This window comes from Numenius arquata, chromosome 18 (genome assembly GCF_964106895.1).
Source record: "Numenius arquata chromosome 18, bNumArq3.hap1.1, whole genome shotgun sequence".
Lineage (NCBI taxonomy): Eukaryota > Metazoa > Chordata > Aves > Charadriiformes > Scolopacidae > Numenius > Numenius arquata.
In genome coordinates this window covers 8,726,136-8,741,747 of record NC_133593.1, presented here as the reverse complement: position 1 = coordinate 8,741,747, position 15,612 = coordinate 8,726,136, and the positions used below count along the sequence as shown (strand labels likewise).

The 15,612-nt window shown below is 51.5% G+C and overlaps 1 protein-coding gene across 1 annotated transcript in view; it reads left to right on the top strand.

Moving 5' to 3' along the window:
• Window positions 1-4,386: 4,386 nt before the first annotated feature.
• Window positions 4,387-15,612, top strand: part of ASPA (aspartoacylase) — an 83,549-nt gene continuing 72,323 nt past the window's right edge. Inside the window, exon 1 of the mRNA XM_074160739.1 lies at window positions 4,387-4,674. Within this exon, the coding sequence (XP_074016840.1) occupies window positions 4,387-4,674 (288 nt within the window). The remainder of the gene's footprint in view (window positions 4,675-15,612) is intronic.

Genomic DNA, 15,612 nt, shown 5'->3' with positions numbered 1-15,612 from the left:
CATTTCTGCAACATCTTTCATCCCTGTGTTCCAAAGCTCTTTGCAAACACTCAGTAATTAAGACTCATAAATTGTAAATTGCAAAAAAGGTATATGGGGATCCTTTCAGGGCTGCGAGGAAGCCATCTCTGGGGCAGGATGTTGCAGCTGATCAACACCCCATAGCAACCGCATTTTCTCTTTTGATATTATTTTTGTTAACTGATGCTCTTTGCTACATTTTTGTACACGTGCCCAGAGGCTGGTTTGAGGATAATGAACGATTACATATGGTTTTTGCATAATGAATGGAATTATTTAATTGGCACATAACCTAAGCGGCTGGTAATAGACTGAAATATTCAAAAGGTGAGCAAATTTGAAAGAAGGGGATGACTCAGGGAACACTAAATTAACATCTTCTGTCAAAAAAGTTTGCGCTCAGTCCTCTACAGACACGCATAATAACTGGCAGCATAAAGACAGCCCTGACCCAACCAGTCTGATTCTCCAGTACGCGGCGCACGGTCTTCTCTTTATTTCCACGTAGCTGTGTGCGGTTGAAGGGTCTGTTTTGCAGATCAAGCTCTAGGTTTCAATGTATGTGTTGGGGTTGAAGCAGGACGCAATGTGTTACCGAGTCCTGGTCTGCCAGGCTGTATAAGTCACAATTTGTGACTTATTTGTGACTTTTGTGACACAAAATTCCCCAGGGAATCCGTGTTCTGGACCCTCTTCCTGACCTTACACACTGATCTTTTCTCTACCACCACTAAGCCCGGCTGATGCCGCCCCGGCTGATGCTGCCCCCCTGCCTGAGCAGTGGCAGAAGCAGGAATGTTTTCTAACGGATTTGTTTAACTATGCTTATCTGCTTCAAGCGGAGTGGACCCTCTCACTCTGGGACCAGCTGCGAAGTGACAATGGCTACCATCAATAAGGCGGGGCTGTCAGAAGCCTGGCCAGCTGGCAACCAGATTTTGGGGTGGGGGAATTGTAGGCATCCCCCGTCACAATCGATGAGAAAGACCGTCTATGTTGCAATTAATTTTCAAACCCCTTTTCCAAAAAAACCTCATCCAACCTGTCAAAGTCTTTGGGATAATTCAATTACCTTTGCATCAGATTCTAGATAATTGATGAAGCCTCGAGCTACAAGCATGTTTGGCATGAATTACATTTCCTGGACTGAAATTTTCTCCCCTTTTGGGGAATGTGCAGAAGGGCTGAAGCTCCAATCCACAGTTAGTCACTCAGCCTTGGACCCTGGAGATTTGAACTGGAAGCACGAGTAACATCAGGTTCTGGAGTTTTTAACAGAACGTGACAGATTAATTATCTGAGCAATCGGTTGAAATATGACTTCAGGACATAGATTGGCCAACATCAGAGAAGCTGGGGGACACCTCCCTAAATTAAAACATTCAAAGTCTCACTGCCTGTTCATTTTTCCCTCTCCATAGCCAGAAAAATAAACAAACTTTAATATCTGAAAATATTTAAATGAGATGCTCTTGTTTGGACAGAATTAATAAAGCAGAACGAGACCTTGTTGATAGCTTGGCGTCTTTGACTCAGATAATTAATCACAGGGAACTGCTCCGCGCAGTTACAGCATTCAGAAAAACACAAATGTAACAAATCATGTTACAGGCCATTGCCATTTCTCACATCTTTGGGACAGTCTGTTCATTTATTTACATGTATTTACATGATGTTGGGGTTCTATCTCGTACATAGACTTCTCGCTACTTTGGGAATACAAATAATAACAACTATATGACTATGGGCTTTAACAGTCCAGATCTTACTCTGGAATCAATAATAATGCCCAAAATATATAAGGAACACACTACAAGCTTAAAATCACATATTCTAAATATTAGCAGAATATTGTTTCAAACAAATAATTAGACATCTTAGATGAACTTGCAAAATAAGCAATCCAAATACTAATCACTAAGAACCCAGGAATTAATGGTGGGGGAGAGTGGGACAGACGCAGCACATACATGTAATGGTGCACAACAGGATGCTGGGGAAGCTGTAAAATTGAGAAGACACGACTGATACCATTACAGCAGGGGTGCTCCAAAACTGCAATCGCAGCAGCTTCAACTACAGACTTGTATTTTTCTCTCTTTTTTTTTTTTTTTTTTTTTTTTTTAAATGGGAAAACAAGCGGCTGCATGCACACATAAAATTCATGGCAAATTTGGATGTGGCTGACCTCAGCCCATTAGCCTTGATGGGAACGGGAGGATTGGTACTGGCTTCTCAACTGTGCTGAGGATTTCAAAGAAGGGAATTATCCCCTGTCCCAACCTGGCAAAAAAAGTTAACTGATTTTATTAAAATATTGTGGTCCCTCCTTGTCTCCTTCCACTGAGCATATGCCCAAGGAGGAAGGTTTGTTCCTCTGTGCCTGGCGGTTGGGGTTTCTGTCTCCCTCTCGGTGGGTAAAAACCTGAACAAACACAGAACAAAATGGGGAAAAAAACCCCAAAACAAACCTTACTCCTGATGATCTCTGGGCATCTGAGCTCTGGGGAAGGAGCACTGAGCAGGAGCACAGACATGGGAAAGAGAAAAGCCCTCACAGCAGTTCCGGCAGCTTTTCCCCAGCCCCAACCCTGCTGCAGGCTCTTCCTTTTCTGCCTTTTCTGCAGAGCTTTCGGGCCACTCTGCAATTATTCCAGTTTACTGGCAACAGACCGCATCATCCCTACCTTGTCTATCCAGGCGGTATCGCCAGTGTTGTGTGGGATTCACCTCAGACGACCTTTCTCCAATTCACAGTGTTTTTCCCAAATTCTTGGCCATTTCTGGTGTCGTAAATACTTGAGTAAAAACCAAGTTAAAAAAAAAAATAACCCAGTTTAAAACCACTCTCTCTGTTTCTCCCTTTGTGCTTTTTTTCCCTTTTGTTTTTTCCAAATGCCTCAAAGGCTGTGAGAAGAGACGCAGCACATGACAGTCAGGTATTGCTGCAACCCAGGGACACTGGGAAAAACAAGTCTGAGCTTGACTTTTGTCCCTCCAAAACTTCCCTGGAAGTTACAGGACAAAAATCATGTGCAACATCTTTAAATGCAAGAAAAAGACATCCCCCCCGTGAAGCCCAAAGGCTGCCCCCAGACATAAGTGCAGCATTTTATCCTGGATGTTTTCTCTGTGAATCCAGCTGTAAAGTCCAAATTATTTGCCCGTCGCTTTCCCCTCGGGGCAGCCCCGGGGAGCTCAGCTCCCCAGGCCAGCAATCTGGGCGCACACCAGGAGAGGGTGCCAAGCCCCCGGCTTCTGAGCCACCAGCCTCTGCACGGATTTCGCCAGGCGGGTCCCGCTCCAGCAGCCTCCGAGCCAGCCGGCTGCGAGGGCTGCGATTAAAACATCCACCAACGCACCCCTGATCAGAAGGAAAAGCTCTTTTTTTTTTTGACCAAAAACTGCCCAACACCTTTAACTCTGTTTCAGCGGTGTCGGCAGTAAGTGCCTGAAACCCGCCTGAAGACATTAGGGCGGTATAAATACATTTTTTGCTGTATTTAAAAAAGGATCTGCCTCTTTTGGCTTGCGGCTGGTGGACGTGGGTACCGCTCGGGGGGACAGCCGAGCTTCTGGAGACCGGCGAAACCCCGTCAGATCTGCGAGTCAGGAGCATAAGATGTCAATTAATGCTGCAAAGCGACCGGGAGGTTTAACAGGAATAAAATCTGGTTGATGCATGAAGTTTCAGAACGACTGTTATAAAAATTCGTCCGCGCTGGGAGGCGCAGCTTTTAGACCTGAAGTATAAGCCCAAATTCCCGGGCAGCCGCTCTGCCTCGCTCTCCACCCTGCCTTTAACACTCTTTGGAGAAATTAAAGGATTAAAGGATAAAATTAATATTGCTCGAGCGAGCAGACCCCGAGTAAGAAATCTCTCAGAGAGGGACCGTGGACCCCGGGGCTGTTCGTGCTTTTTAAAATCCCCCCCCCCCGCCCCCGGCCCCCGGTGACACCCGGGCTGCGAGAAATTCCCCGCAAACCCGCAGCCCCCACGCGTGTCCCTGCCCGGGAAAGCCGCATCCGCGGAGCCGCCGCGTCGCCGGCTGCGGGCACCTGGGAGGTTAAAAATATTAACGATATTTAATCCCTCCGCAGCCTGCAGCCGGGTAGGGAAAACAGCGTAAAAGATCCCAAAACGTGTGCGCAGGTGAGGCCCCCCCCCCCCCGCGGGTGTCGCAACCGCGCCCGGCCTCAGCCGCGCCCCGCGGGGGAAGGAGCGGGGGGGGGGGGGGGGGCGCGGCGCGCAGGCAGCGCGCAAGCAGCGCGCAGGGGGCGCGGGCAGCGCTGCCGGCCCCGCGCCCGGCCCCGCCGGCCGCCCCGCGCCGCGGCGGCTGCGCGGCCGCGCTGCGGGCGCCGCCGATGCTGTCGGTGCCGGTACCGGTGGCGGGCGCGGGGGCGGCGCGGGGCGCGGGCTCCCTGCCCCGCCGGCCCACCATGTGCAGCGGCGTCGGTTGCTTCTGGGCGCTGCTCTCCGCCGGCCTCTTGGCCGCCTGCGCCGCCGCTTTCCTCTCCCCGGCCTGGCTGCTGCCGCCCGGCCGAGCCGCCGCCGGTTTCGGCTTGCTCTGGCGCTGCGCCGGGCCGCCCCGCAGCTGCCACGGCTCCGCCGGACCCGGCGGCTTCGGAGACATCCCCTCCGGCTCCTGGCAGGTGAGCGCCTACCCCCCGCCGCGTCCGTCCCCCCCCCCCCCAGCCTCCCCCGGGCTCGCCGGCATCCCCTCGACATGCCCCAAGCTCCCCCGCATCCCCCATCACCTGCCCGGCTTCCCCCCTGCCCTTCCCCGGGCTCCCCAGCATCCCTCCATCACCTCCCCGGCATCACCCCTGCCCTTCTCCAGGCTGCCCAGCGTTCCCCCATCACCTCTCCGGCATCCCCTCTGCCTGCCTTAGGCTTCCCGGGGTCTCCCATTACCTCCCCGGCATCCCCCCCGACGTGCCTCTGCTCCTTGGCACCCCCTCCATCATCCCTCCCACACCCCCACCAGACTTACCCTAGGCTGTCAAGATCTGTCCTCCTCACCTCCTTAAAGTCCCCCTGTCATCACTCCAGCATCCCCTGTTCTCACCCAGGCTCCCCAGCTTCCCTTCATCCTGTCCCCCAGCATCCCTCACCTGTCCTGAGCATCCCCCGCATCCCCCCATGCTGTTCTCAACCATCCCTTTCATCCCCTGCATGTCCCCGTGTCCTGCCCCAAAGCATCCCCCCAGCGCCCCCTGGGTGTCCCAGGGTCCCTGTGGGGTCACATCCCTCTTTGAGACACTTGGCTACGCCTGGGGTGGGTGCTGCAGGGGAACCTCCGGGTGTCTTTGTGCCGCTGTGGTGGTCAGTGCAGCCCAAGCGTGGCCACGGTGCATGTCCTGGCTGTGGCCCCAGGGGTGCCGCAGGTCTGACCTGCCCACCCTGTCACCTTAAATCCCTCCGACCCGCCGGGGAGAGCTCCTGTGCGGGCGTGCAGGAGGGAGTCGGGGGAGAAATGGGAGATGTTTGGGCATCACTTTTTGGCCGAGTTTGCTAAGCAGGAGAGGAGCAGGGACGTGGGTGACACTGCTGTCCCTGGGACACATGGAGCCAGACATGGAGCCTGGACGTGGGGACTGCCCCTGCCCAGCCAGCCCACGGTGAAGCCCTTGCCATCAGGAAGGAATCAGGAGGAAGGAGACCAAGGCCTCCCTGCTTGCCCTGTGGGGCCTGGGGTTGCTGCCGTGTCCTGGGGTGACAAAGAGCCGCCTGTCCCCGCTGGGTGTGCGCGGGGATCACACAAAGCCTGGCCCCGGCATCCCACTGCCCGCCATCCCCCTGCCCTTTCTTCCTCCTCTCCCTTCCTTTCCTTTTATTCTGAGCTTCTTACCCTGAGGTTGTGAGTGTGATTTCACGACCACTGCTCAAAACACACGAGCTTTGACTGGCTCCTGGTCGCTATGTTGCAGAAATCCCCAATACGAGGGCTAAATCCCCACGAGGTCGTGGCTGTGCCCAGCACAATGGGTGTCAGTAGCTGAATTTCTCAGCCTGCCGTGAAGCTGCGCTGTTATCTTTTCGAGGACGCCAGGTCTGCAGGCGATTGCTGAAATCCCGGCATGGTCCTTAAAATTGTCATTAAGGACAAATATTGTGAGCTGCAAAGAAAAGAACCGGCTGCATAAAATCCTTCCTATTTATATAAAAACGTGCAAAAATGCTGTCATTTCTGTAAGTTGGCCTTTGTTCGGCTGTTTTTGCAAACGTAGTTCAGATAAACACTTCCAAGCAATAACAAACTTTAAAGATAAGAGTGAAGCTCAGCAGTGACTCATTTGAACGAGCTTCAGCTACACACAACCTCAGCCCTCTAATAGCCTCGGAAAGCACTTTAGATCCAGAATATAACGTAACGCAAAGCCTCTGAGCTCCTGAGCTCGGGCTGTGGTAGGGATGAATAATATCACGGTACTGAGTGGAGTTTACAGGGGATTTTGGTGACACATCCCTGTCTCCTTTAGTGATACCACCCAAATCACTCATGAACAACAAACAGTGCAGTCTCTTTCAGGGGAAAGCGCTCCTCTACCAACTTCCCGCCGCGATGGGGATGAGAATACCTGTTGCGATGGTGATTTGATGGGGTGGAATATAATAAAATATCCCTGACAGCTTTGCTTAGGCAGGCAACAGCTTTGGCTTTCGTGCATGAGCAGCACTCGGAACCCGCGCGCCTCGGTGCTCAGGATAGGGGGAGCTGAGCACTGTGAGCCCCGTCCGCAAGTTCAAGCAGGAGATTCTCCTTTTTGGAGAGATGGGGAAATCGTGGCTCTTTTTTCTTTGCTTTCAGAACTTGTGACTTTCATTTCTAATCTTTCAAGCCATCTTGTGGGCAGCTCCTTCTATAAACGCAAGAGCCTAACGTGGACGGGAATCTAGGAGCTTTGGAAAACAGCCACCAGCTTTGTGCCGGAGTGGCGGTGGCTGGTGAGAAGGGTGTGAAGCTATGGTTGTGGGGGCAAAGGAAGCAAAAGCCAACATCTGGAGAGGATGCTGAGAGCACATCTGGAGAGGATGCTGATGGCATACCCAGAGAGAATGCTGAGAGCACATCTGGGGAGGATGCTTAGAGCACATCTGGGGAGGATGTGATGGCATACCCAGGGAGGATGCTGAGAGCACACCTGGGGAGGATGCCCACCCGCAGCGCACAGGGGGTGGGAGCAGCCCACAGCTGGGATGTCCATCCCCGGGGAATGTTGTTCTTTTTGTTTCCTGAAATGTGCACGCTTACCGCGTTTCAACTGTTTCCCCGTTCAAATGTGCCGATTTGATGAAGGGGTGGGAGAGCGTTCAGCCCTGCAAATGATCGTTAATGCCAGTTGTGTGTTTGCACTTGGGGGATTATGTTAATCATGCTACAAATGATGCTTTGAATCATGTCTAGAGGTTAATTAACATGCCTTTCTTCTCTTAAGAGGGCCTTCATGTCTGCTTAGAGTTGCTGGCTTTTTTCTGCTTCCTTTCATAATTACTTTGCAGCTCTCTAATATCATGGGTACCTTTAATTTAACCCTGTCGGTGCTCAGGCTGCTGGGGCTTTGCACCGTGCTCAGCATCACGATGTTGATTTGATGGGGTGGAGTAAAATAAAATATCCCTGACTCCTGGAGATGGTGTGGCTAGGCTGCCTCGTGCAGGCTGAGACCATGAAGGAGCGGATGGAAACTGTAGAGGGTCTGGCTGGAGCGAGGTGAGGAGAGAGGATGGTGATGGCGATATTGCCCAGAGGCCACAGCCAATTTATGAGCAGGGCCCTTACATGGACAATTAATGGAAAGGAGGATCTGTTGTGGGAGGACTTAGAGCTATCAGGGCTGGAGGGGGACATCCCAAGGGGTGTAGGCACCGTAGGGAGAGGGGATTGCTCTTGGGAGGCCAACTGGTAGAGCTGGGAAAAACAGGTGAGCTTTTCAGCACTCAGCTGCTTCATCGCATCTCACTACTTTTCTTTTTTTGGTGCCAGATCCCTGTGTGGGTATGTGTGCGTGCAAAATAGAGCTTTATCCTGAGCTCATTTATTTTCCTTTTCAGTGGGAGCATTTGGCTCATGGGTTCCTGTCTCAATGCTGCACTTCAGAAGCTAGCGCTGCTTCATTTCAAATTTCTATTTTTATTTTTCCAGATAGTCTCCAATTATTTTCAAGCTTTGCCAAGCATGTAATCTAAAATAACAAAGAAGCTGATCAGCCCATGGTATTCAGGGTAAAACCACATGGACCATTTGCCTATGAAGCCAGTGATGCCCTGCTGGAGCAGAGCACCAAATAACCCACTCAGAACAGGGGGGAAGGCTTTGCACAGCCCCAGGTTTTCCCTGAGTGGGTCTTTCCTGGGTTTTTACCCATAGCAGGACTTGAAAAGATTCAGCCTAGTGAAAATGCACAGGAAACCCACCTACCCTTTTATTAGGAAATGCTGAAAGGTTTCATAAACCTTCATTGCCAGTTTCTCACTGTGTCAGTTCAGCGTGGGGTTCCCATTGTAATCTGAGGTTTGTCTGTTGGGGTCACATTTGCAGAGCTATGAGAGCCCTGTTCCCAGTGAAAAAGCACGTGGGGTGCTCACACAGGTGGGAAGATATTTGGAAAAATCCATCACTCCTCTTCTAGCACAGGCCCTGGCACAGGGGAGAGCTCAGCATTTTGGGAGCTCCCAGCTTGCGACGTGACTCAAGGAGGGACCCACGTGTGAGACTGGCTCTTGGGCAAAGTCTGCTCTACCTGGGGGGGCCAGCGTGTCAATTTGGGATTAACGGGAAATCAACTTTTAGCTCCTCATCCTAAGAACTTCCCAAGAGAGCAGATCCTTCCCGGCTCACTCTGTCTACCAGTCAGTTTGATTTTTAATTGCACTTACACGACCTTGGCAAGAGGTGTAAGTGCTCAGCTATTCTTGAAATCACCCTCTTCCCCTTTATGCATATTACTTTGCAGTAGACTTTATCTCCTTTCATTAGCCACCCAGAGCTTTTTGACCTACATTAAGAGAACAGAAGATACCTGGTGTTGGGGAAAGCTGTAATTCCTGGGCTGTGGCCACATGCTTCAATGCCTGAGTAGCAAACCATAACCAGGACTCACTGACCAGTGAACCACTCACCACTAAGCTGGGCTGAAATGGGTCCTGAGACGGGACCAGCTTATGGGGGTGCTGTGGAAGGTCAAGTTGGTTGAAAATACAGACAGGCTGCTCTTGGGATTATTTCTATCGACTCCACTCTTGATGGGAGATGGAAGCTGCTTTGCTTAAACAAAGGTGTGGAGAGGTGGGTATTATCCATGGTGTCACTACTTGGGCTGTGGGGCCAGGGGCTGGGCAGAAGCTGGTGCTTAGCTGAGACGTGGTGGCTTACAACAGTGATGACCAGTTTGTGCTGGTCACAAAACTGCTCAACAAACAGCGAGTCCTGAATCCTGCACCTTGGGAAGGGCATTGCCTGGGTGCATCAGAGACATTTTGGGCTGAACATTGCATTTCCCCTTGAATGAAGGCCCAGAGCAGAGTCTGGCTCAGGGTGCTGGGGACGTGGCAGGGACATTTTGATGATGGGACATTCACTCCATCCGCTTGAGGCTGCAAGTCCCACTCCGTTTGGGCTCCTCTCCACCGGCTTTGTAAGGAAAAGCCAGATGGGAGAGCTTTGTGACCTGCGGGGTGTTCCCCAGCCCAGGACGATGAGCCCAGCTTTGCTGCCAGCGCCGGGAAAGGGCTTATCCCAAGGCAGGATAATAACAGAGTGCGGGTAAGAAGGTCTGATCTGGTACCCAGCGACAGCACACTGCTTGCTGCCTAATTAAAATTTCATTAAGTTGGTTCGCATCCCTTGATGGAGGTCACAGGCACACCATTGATGTGCTAATGTCTTACTTTTTCCTTTTTTTTCCCCTCTTTCACCACTATCCATCATCCTCTTAGATAAAGCAGTGCCATTAGGAACTGCTTTCCAGCGTCCCCAGATGCAATGGCACTGGAAGAAAGACAGCCGTAATTCATCAGACATATTATCTGTCTCTTATTTTCTCCCTAATTAAAAAAATATGCATTTTATTTTCTTGAATCGGTTTGGGCATTAACCCCTCTGGTGTTTGTGTTGAATACCCTGATTAGCTTGAAAGTGGGAAAGTTACCTGGAAGGCCAGGACTGGCCAAGCTGTGTTTGGGGGAGTTGCTGAATTTTGTGTGTGAGCAGCTAAATCTGGGCTGAGGAGAAGCCCCCCCTGCCCCCATGCTGTGGCACAGACAGGTCTCCTTCACTTGAAGGAGAAGAAATGGGGACTGGAGCCTTATCACCTCCTCTGCATCCCTGTGCCCCAGCCCAAACCACCCCAGCTCAGGGAACTCTTAGACATCAGCCACCTCCCTGGTAGCATCCCCTGGGGCTCTGTGTTACTGACGGGCTGGTTTGGGGAGGTTGGACCCGCTCCCACCATTCCCATCAAATAACACCGGGCACTTCCCAGTGCTGCTGGGCAGGGGATAGCAACTGCATGGGAACAGGATGGAGAGGGAAAATCAAACAGGAAGGAGAATGCTCTCAGATGGCGCCGAAAGGAAGGTAATTGCCAGGGAGGAGAAGACGAGGACGTGTGGGATCCTCTTCCTGGCTGTTGCTTTAATGCCGACCAGATGGCGGATGTTTGTTTCTGTGACTTGTGTGGGGGAAATACGAACAAGCTGCGAGGCTCGATCCACCCACCCCTGCGCACGCAGCGTCTCCTGCAGAGGCAGGCGCCTCTTTCACGTGCCCAGGTGGATTATTCCTGGTTTTCACCAAGATCTTCTCTCGCGCACCCTGCACTGCTGTTTCGGGTGAAGGGCAGCCTCTCCCAGCGTGGTGTGGATGAAAACAGGGGTTTTAGGGTCTGGTGCAAAACTCACCTGGGAAGGTTTGGGATGAGCGGAGGAGCTGGTGACCATATGGTGCTGGTAGCAGTGACTCATGTGGCACAGGAACACGCAGAGACCCCTTCGGGCACTGGGGTGGAAAGGAGGTGGCTTCGCTGCTCCGGCGCCGCTGCTGCCCTGCAGATAGATACCAGTCTGAGTATTTGCACTGATCCAGTATTTGCACTTTCCAGCCCTCTTTATTTGGCCTCCAACAGGTGGTGGCAACTGCTCCTCCCCTACCAGGACCATCTTGAGCCATGCAGCTGCCAACATCTGCATCAGCATCCCTGCATCGGCCCCTGGTGTGGCCTCCTGGGTCCTAGCCAGCACTGCTGCAAATCCCACACCCCAGGTTCCCACTCAGCACTTCCACCCAGCACTGATTTATATTTTTAAGAAGGTTAAAACCTCTGGTGTCCATTCGTTTTCTGCCTCTCCAGGCATAGCACTATCCAGTTTAACCCCAAAACATCTTCCCTAAATGAATATTTAATCGCGTAGAGCTCTGATGGGAAAGAACTGCATGTAAAAAAAGAAAATGGTTTAATTTTGCCCCCTCTTCCCTTGCAGTTGCTTTTACAGCCAGTTTTCCCCCACCTTGTTCGGGGTTTCTCAGACCTTTTCTGCCTCAACAGACAACCCCAGAAAGCCAGATGTGCTGTGATATCCACTCTTTCTTTTTCTCACTTAGCCCATGGCTTTATTTCCTAATTATTTAGGGTGTTTATTTTCAGCCCCCATTTGCAAAGATGTGTAAGCAGTTGAGCAGGGCTGAAATACCCAAGCAGTCTGTAACCTTGCCTTCAGCCTGCTGCTCTGGGTACCATGGTGCCATTCAGGATGGCAGCTCTCAGGGGCGGTCAAGTTGCAATTAATAAATTGCATTAATAAACTAAAGTGTGGCGTGGTGTGACCCAGTGCACAGGATGTGATGGCAGCAGCTTTGTTAAGTCAGTTAATCTCTGCAAAGCCAAACATCAGGTACCATTTCTTAGCACCAACTCATTGGACTGGACAATTTTTTTTCTCCCTTTGCCCTTTTCTCTTTAAACTGTGAAGATCATGGATGCTGGTTTCAGAAGATGGGTTAACTATTTTTTTTAAATTTTCATTAGGGATATTAAATGATTCTTCCCAGGATGGTCATTGTGTGACATTTTAATTTGGGGTTTTTTTGGTGAATGGAACAGCATCTTCAGCAGATTTATTGCTTAGTGAATGGCATAGCCATGGTGCGTGTCAGACCTGTAAAATATTAAAATAATGGGTAAGGGATTGTTGTTAATCGGAATTTATTACGCTACATAAAGGCATATTTACAGTCCCACCAGGGGACTATTAATTTGTTTGGGGATAAACAATTAATCTCCCTGGGAGTGGGAGCAGAAAATCTGACACGGTTTTATGTCATTTCCCAGCATGGCGGAGGCAGGATGGCTCACAGCCCTGGGCTCTGGGGGGTCTCCCCTCTCACGGACACGGGTCTGCGATGCCTGGGGAGAGGCAGCCCATCGGGCAGCGAGGTCCTGCTTCTCCCTGGCTGCTTTTGCAATGGGAGCTGTGCTCTCTGCTGTGATGAATGGGCTTTTTCCTGCCCCCGCCTGAGCTGGGCTCTCACAGATGGCCTCGATGCATCCCGTTTGTTTTCCCCCCGTCTATTTTTGGGTTTCAGCCTTTGCATCCTGTTTCCTGCATCCTCTCCGCTCAAGAAGCAACAAGCACAAACAGGGAGGAGAGAAAGAGGTGCTGTGCAGTTGGAAGGAGAGGGTTTTTAGCTGCTACTGTTCGGTACCTTTGCTCCATGGACTTCTTCAAACTTAAGGCTCATTATTTTTCTTTGGAAGCAGCTGTTTGATCTGCAGGTGCAACTCCAGTACAGGGCAGGAACACTTGGAATAATTCCCAGCCAAGGCCCTGGAAAGGTTATGACAAAAGAAAAATTTTTGGTTTACAAGAGTGGCCGTTCAGTGACTCAGCATCCCTCACCCACGCGGCAAAAACCAAACCTCACCATTTACCTATGGCTCTCACCCACATGAATTTTAACACGTTTCTTCAAAATGAGACCTTAGTTCCCTCTGCCAAGGCCTGGTTGGATTTGGTCTTTTTTTGGCCTCCCCCGTGCGCATCAGAGTGCTGCCAGTCCCACGACCCCGCAGTCTTGCTGCTGCCTTTATGAACCCTGATGGCAGGACCTGAGCCAGACCCAGCTCTCCCTCCAGTGTAACGCTCACCTGCACCCATCCTGTTTGTGCCTTTTTTCCTTGGTGCTATGTCCTGAAAACATCTTTACACCTTTCCTCAGGGATTAGCAGTCTGAGTGGCTCACAGGTTGTTTCCCACAGGAGCTGCAAGTTTTTAGGGGATTTCGCTACCGTAATTAAGAAGAACCTAGATCATTAAAAATAATATGCTTCACACAAGAGAGGAACAAGCCTGCTCCACAAGACCCCCTTCTGCTGAAAAATTCATCGCTCTAAATAATTAATGGTCCTCGCAAAGGAGGATGGTTTTGCATGTTGCTGGGTGGAAGGTGAAATTCAGACATTGGGCAGAGTAATCTTTTTTTTTTAATGCGTCCGTATTTCCTCACCACGCTGCTGCCCTGGGAGCAGTCAGGATCAGGCCTGTGACTCCTCTCCCCATAGGGTCCCATGCCGGGAGGGTGTCTGCGTGATGGGGTCCCCCATCTCATCCAAAATATCATGGACTCTCCTGGGGTATGGATGGGACAAGGGGCTGGTCCCTGCTAGGGGTGTCCCAACCTCGTCTCTTTTGCCCTGAAGAAGGACTTTGGGTCTCGGTGGCTTGGAAGGCACCGGAGAGGTGCAGACAGCCCTGCTGCCACAGTCCCTGCCGAAACAGCCTCTCCGTTTCTCTCGGTAGCTGTTTGCACAGCCATGCCTTTACATTGCATGTCAGGAATTAATTTATTGCCGGGACAGCATTTGCATTGCTTGTGCGGTGTATAAATAGGCTATAAATAAGATGCTGATTTCTAAGCACTGCACAGAACTGGGGGAAGTGCTCACACTGGGGTGTCGGGGCACTGTCCGTGCTGCCCTGGCCCATCCCTTGCCAGCACCCACCTGTCCCTTTTTGGAGTGGTGGCAGCGCCCCGGCAGGACCCTGCAGGCAGCGGCTCTGCCACCACAGCACTGGCCAGTTCAGCTGCTAAAAAACAGCTCAGCAATAAATAAGATGTGGGGCAGTGTCAGACCTGTGGGGCAGCACCGCTGGAGAGTTTTTTTAGCTGCTTGGACCCCCCGTAGCCATCACAGCATAAACTCAATTCCTCTTCTCCTGCTCAGCCTGCCTGCGGTTCTTGCAGCATAATTTGGATTTAGCAGATTATTTACTCCTGATTTGTAGCTCTTTGGTGAGGGGAAGCAAATGGAAACATGTATTGGGTTTGTTCCTATAGTAACCGTGGTTGCCCAAAAGCTCAAATATAGGGGGAAAAGTAAAAAAGAAAAATTGTGCATTTCTAACCAGAACGTCTCAGCAGGGGGAGAGGGCTGGACAAAGGTGGGTGGAGGTGGGACCTGAACCCCTTATGACAGCTCCTGCATAGGTTATTAGGAAAATGGGGCCAAGACCTGTCTTACAGCTCTACTGCTTTAGGGAGCCAAGACGCTGACATTACTGCAGGGTGACTCACCAAAGCCAGGAGCGTTTCGTAGAATTTGCCATGAAATGCTGTGAAATGACAGGACTTGACGTGGCTGCTGCAATGCCAGGGCTGAGGTGCCCTCGTGCTGTTTGAAGGCTGCCATGAGCTGGGTGCTGGAGGAGGAGGCACCTGTCATGGGTTCCCTCACCGCCCCTGGTCACCCTGTGCCCCTGGCTGGGCTGGCACGTGTCCCCGCCAGTACGGGGACCACCTCGCTGACAGTGCCATCCCATTGGCAAACGTGGGAATGTTACCTGCAACAGGGATAGAAACAACAACAATGCGGCAGTTGGATGTGCATACCCATGGGTGAGCTGTTTTGCCATAAAATAGCACTTCTCCCAGTTTTAGTCTTACGGCCAGACTGTTAAACAGCAAAACTGCTTCCACCCTGGCCAGGGATGAAGGGGGACAGGCTGGTCCCCTTTCACTGCCCCTCCTCACTGTGCCAGCCCCTGGGAAAAACAGCCCCTGCCGGGTACTCCCATAGCCACCAGCATCCCAAAGCATCATCCCACAGCGTGAGTTGGGTTTGAGTAACAGCCCCAAACGACCCAGTTTTGTTGCAAAAGAGGCTAAATCAAAGACACGGCTGCTACAGGGAAAGGCCGGTGGAGCTGCTGGAGGCGAGCTGGGTGATGGGGTGGTTGCAATGAAACCTTTCCAGCAGCAGGTTCCCCACCATGGAGCATCGTTGGCAAAATACCTTCTAATTGCCAGGCTTGGAGGGGTGGGCGCCGTCACAAGATATGATTCAGCTCTCAGTGGAGGCACTGACACGCATCGCAGGCATCTAATGGCACTTGTATTAGTGACGTAGCCCTTCATGCATGTAATACGTTTGCTATTATCACCATAGCCCGAATTCTAATAACCCCTGGGACCAGGTGACGGGTGAACCGTGGGCTCAAGACTTAACAGTGAATTTAAGCAACAGAAGGTGGAAGGGAAGGGGTGGGAGGAGTCGCCCACGATGGGGCCCCACTTCTCACTTAAAGAGGGGGAA